General features: G+C 44.0%; 1 protein-coding gene across 1 annotated transcript; it reads left to right on the top strand.

Moving 5' to 3' along the window:
• Window positions 1–483: 483 nt before the first annotated feature.
• On the top strand, window positions 484–2,434 carry LELP1 (late cornified envelope like proline rich 1). Its single transcript, XM_077780168.1, has 2 exons — window positions 484–613; window positions 2,026–2,434. Exon 2 carries the CDS (start codon window positions 2,047–2,049, stop codon window positions 2,317–2,319), a length of 273 nt encoding a protein of 90 aa, XP_077636294.1. The 5' UTR covers window positions 484–613; window positions 2,026–2,046; the 3' UTR covers window positions 2,320–2,434.
• The last annotated feature ends 1,598 nt before the right edge of the window (window positions 2,435–4,032 follow it).

Raw genomic sequence — 4,032 nt, 5'->3', positions numbered from 1 at the left:
GGATACCAAGGGATAGCCACTCCCTAATTGAAAAAACAATTGCAAAGCACAACAATCAGTGAAATATAGGCAGAAACACAGAAAAAGAGATGAAATAATTCCTGGACTCAGGCTAGGATGTGTGGAGTGGTAAAAAGAGGTTTCAGAATCTCATATTAGAATCTAGGAAGGAGAAGAAAATCAAAATGCTATGAGCAATCCAGGAAGCTCTACTAGAAAGGTGGAGAAGGAGCAAGTTCAAAATTTGGGTGGAAGGAGGGATCAAGTGTAAACAGAATTTTTCTGCTACTAACAGCAATAAGCCTTCCTATCCTTGGAGCTCAGTAGTATTCATCATGGTCTGATTTCACCAGTATGAATTTTGAATGACAGCAAAGGGGGTAAATAAGCAGTCTATTTTCAAGGGCTTGATTTGAGCTAGGAGCTCTGGAGTCACAGAACAATCACTACCTGATGATGCAGTGATGAGGTCACAACTGGGGCTACCCCTCCCCCACCTCCCAGCTTCCTCAGAGCTGAGCAGAGGAACCAGAGGGAAAATCCATCTTCTCAAGCACAGAAATACCTTCCACCTCACTCGACTACTTGTCAAGTTCATTACCAATACAAAAGGGTGAGTTGTATTTCGATAAGTGGAAATGCCCCATCTTGTTACTCTCCTTTCCTGAGAGTGACCTACAGCAGTCAGGCACTCAACAGGGTTGAGATGATGGCTATTTTTGAATGAAATCTTCCTATCATTTTTGGTAGCAATAACTGGGCTTTGCCCCCTCTGAAAGAGATATTCTTAACAATTTTGGAGTTTAACTTAATAATCTATTTCTCTAGAGAGCCATACTGATTTTAAAACTAACTTAGATAAAAGTTTAGTTTTATATTCTTAAAGGAAACCAAAGGTATACCAGTTAGATACAACTTATGAATATTGTCAGGGACTGAAAAGCCTTCTTCATACCTAGAAGTCAAACCATCCATACAAGAAAACCTAGGTCAGGCCAAAATTTAACAGAGGGGGGAAAATTCTTCCTTAAAATTATATTTTGTGGCTCTCACATTCATATTTTCAGAGGAATTAGAATTTCCCAGCTCATCTCCTCATCTCCTGACTACTTCTCTTCCTGTAATCATGGAGAGGAGGAGGCCCAGCATGGCCCATGGGAGTTCAGCCATGGTAGAGATTGAATTATCTTCCCATCCCTAGTTCTCAAGTGAAGAAATCAAGGCTTTGAGGTCTTAGGCAGGACACAGGATTTAAAGAAGTGTCCTGAGTCCCTAAACCCCCTATTATATTCTCTTGTTCCATCCCCAGATTGAAATGACCCTGAAGGAGTTCTTTAAAACCCTTGCTATGCCATGAATGCCTTTAGCTGTCTGACCAAACTCATGAGTTCAGAATAGTACATTTGAATGGACTAAAACACATGAGGTTACAAAAGATAGCAATTAAATTGATAAATATATGATTAAATATGTTTTTTTTTTATTTTTTTACATTTATTTATTCTTGAGAGACAGAGTGAGACAGAGTGTGAGCGAGGAAGGGGCAGAAAGAGAAGGAGACACAGAATCTGAAGCAGGCTCCAGGCTCTGAGCTAGCTGTCAGCACAGAGCCAGACGCAGGGCTCGAACCCACGAACCATGAGGTCATGACCTGAGCCAAAGTTGGACACTTAACCGACTGAGCCACCCAGGCACCCCTGATTAAATATGGTTTTATCATGGGGGAGGGGGGTTCCAGGATGCTAGGTTGAGAACTCCTATTGGGGGATGTGGAATGGAAGCAAGAGTAAGTGAACAAAAAGCAGAGTAAGGGTGGGGAGACCAAGAAATGTCACCAATCCACTCTAAGGACAAGGACAAGAGAACAGCCCTTAAATGAGAATTTGGTCTAGAGCCAGAACCACCCTGGGAAAGTTTTCATAAGAGCAAGGATGGGCAGGAGATGTGAGTGGGAAGACTTTGCTGGTCCTCTCTTACCTTGCAGTATGGTCTCCCACATACCACCTGTTGCATATTTCTTTACAGGGCCCAGAGAATCAAAACAGAATGTCGAGTGATGATAAAAATAAATCTACTGAACCCAAGAATGAGCCCAAGAACTGTGATCCCAAGTGTGAACAAAAATGTGAGAACAAATGCCAGCCCAGCTGTTTAAAGAAACTGCTGCAACGGTGCTCTGAGAAGTGCCCACGGGAGAAGTGCCCACAGCCACCAAAGTGCCCACCATGTCCTCTTCCATGCCCAGCTACCTGCCCTCCCAAGCCCTGTGTAAAGCCCTGTCCTCCTAAATGCCCACCACCCTGCCCACCCCCAGAGTGAGGCACCAAGGGTACCACTCCACCCACTACTTTCAACATCTCCACCATGTTCACCATCTTGGTGCTGAAAGCTGAAGCCATGAACTGACAAGTAAACGTGTTCCTCTGCTGTGCAAGGCTTTCTTCTCCTGGTCCTTTTTTTTTTCTGTCTGTCTGCAACTTTTGGTTTGTTTGTTGTTTTCTAGCACTAAAGCACCAAGATGCAATCCTGGAGAGTGAGGCTAGAACCCTCACTCTACAATTAACAACTTTTGAAAGCGGCTTCCCCTCTGACCCCACCTACTGCATACAGGGATGTGGCATCTCCTGAGGGGCGCATCCAGAGAATGTGGTCTGAGAGAGCTATAAATATGGTTGTTACAATCGTTCACCTCAGGAGCTCAAGTAGTCATGACAGAGGAAGAGAGGGGCATTAGGGGGAAAGAGGAGTGGGACATTGGTGAAAGGTCCAGAAAGGCTCAGGAAAAATTCTACCTTCATCTATTAGTCCCACTGCATAATGCTTGGATAGAATACTCTGAAAACAGGCCGTGTGGGCTTAAACTCTAGCTCTGCTCTGCTCTTTGGTTTCCGTCTCTCTATATAAAGAGTGTTGATGCTAGCCATCAGCTTACAAGGTTGTCATGAGGCTTAGGGGGTGAACATGTGCCCAAGCACCTGATTTACTGGAACACAGCCAGCCCTCAGAGGGGAGCACACAGTACCTTCCCAGGTCTCACATGTCACACCTGAACATAATTTCCCTGTGCCTTTCTTCCTTACTAGACTGTAGGTCTCCTGAGACAATAGTTAGATACTAAATTATACCTGTAAGCACAGATAGGTACTCTTTTAAAAATTAAAGTTGTGGACTACACTAATGTCAGCAGTGAACCTTAGTTTTGTAACATGTCGCCACGAAGAGAATTCCTGTGAAAGATGCTCTATTTGGGCCACCTCCTATGAATCTATAAAATTTTTAAAGGAAAACTTCAGCACACACGAAAGGATAAATCTGGAAGGACCTCAATTAGAAATAAACAGGAAAAGTATTCACAGTTGTAAAGTGGGGATTATTTACAAGTGGCTAGGGAAAGTCACTTGTTTAATTCACAAAAGGGAATATACTGCTGGGAAGGGTATTAGGGTGGGGAGGAGGGCATAGAATTAGAACTGTAAGAACTGGGATGTTAGGGCCTTGGAGCATGGCCACCATTTCAAGCTCCCTCATCTCCACCAGTCTCTACTCATCTTCAGGGTGGCTCTGCTCCTTTCCTAGGACTCCCTTCGTATGGTAAGGTCCTTAGCCAGGTGCAGACTCAGCTTGTTGGCAAGTTGGGCTTTAGATGCTCCTAATACTTTCAGAAAAAGAAACCTAATTGCCCAGTAGTGCTTGAGCCTGCCCCTATGACCAAGTGGCTAAGAGAGCTTTGACACACAGACCAAACCAGTTTGTCATTACAACCCACAAAATTCAAGTGGAAGTGGGTTTAGGATTCTCTCCTGCCACGGTAAGAAATCTGGGCTGGTTACCTATGGAATCATGACGGATTAACAGCTTTCTATCCTTCTGAGTCTGGAAGCTGGTTCAGAACCACAAAGGTGCAGTAAGTACAAACAGTCCAAAATGTGCCCAAGACACGTGGGACTCTCATCAGACCAAGTCATAAAATGAGCTGGCTGCAGAAGCAGACTTTTAGGATATGAGAGCTAGGCAAGGCTGTAGGCATACAAC

Source organism: Crocuta crocuta, unplaced genomic scaffold, assembly GCF_008692635.1.
Source record: "Crocuta crocuta isolate KB4526 unplaced genomic scaffold, BGI_CrCroc_1.0 scaffold364, whole genome shotgun sequence".
Lineage (NCBI taxonomy): Eukaryota > Metazoa > Chordata > Mammalia > Carnivora > Hyaenidae > Crocuta > Crocuta crocuta.
Note: the sequence above shows the minus strand (reverse complement) of the source record. Positions and strands in the feature narration are given on the sequence as shown.

What these genes read in the sequence shown, in the direction of transcription:
- LELP1 (XM_077780168.1), top strand. Translation starts at nt 2,047, where the DNA reads ATGTCGAGTGATGATAAAAATAAATCTACTGAACCCAAGAATGAGCCC.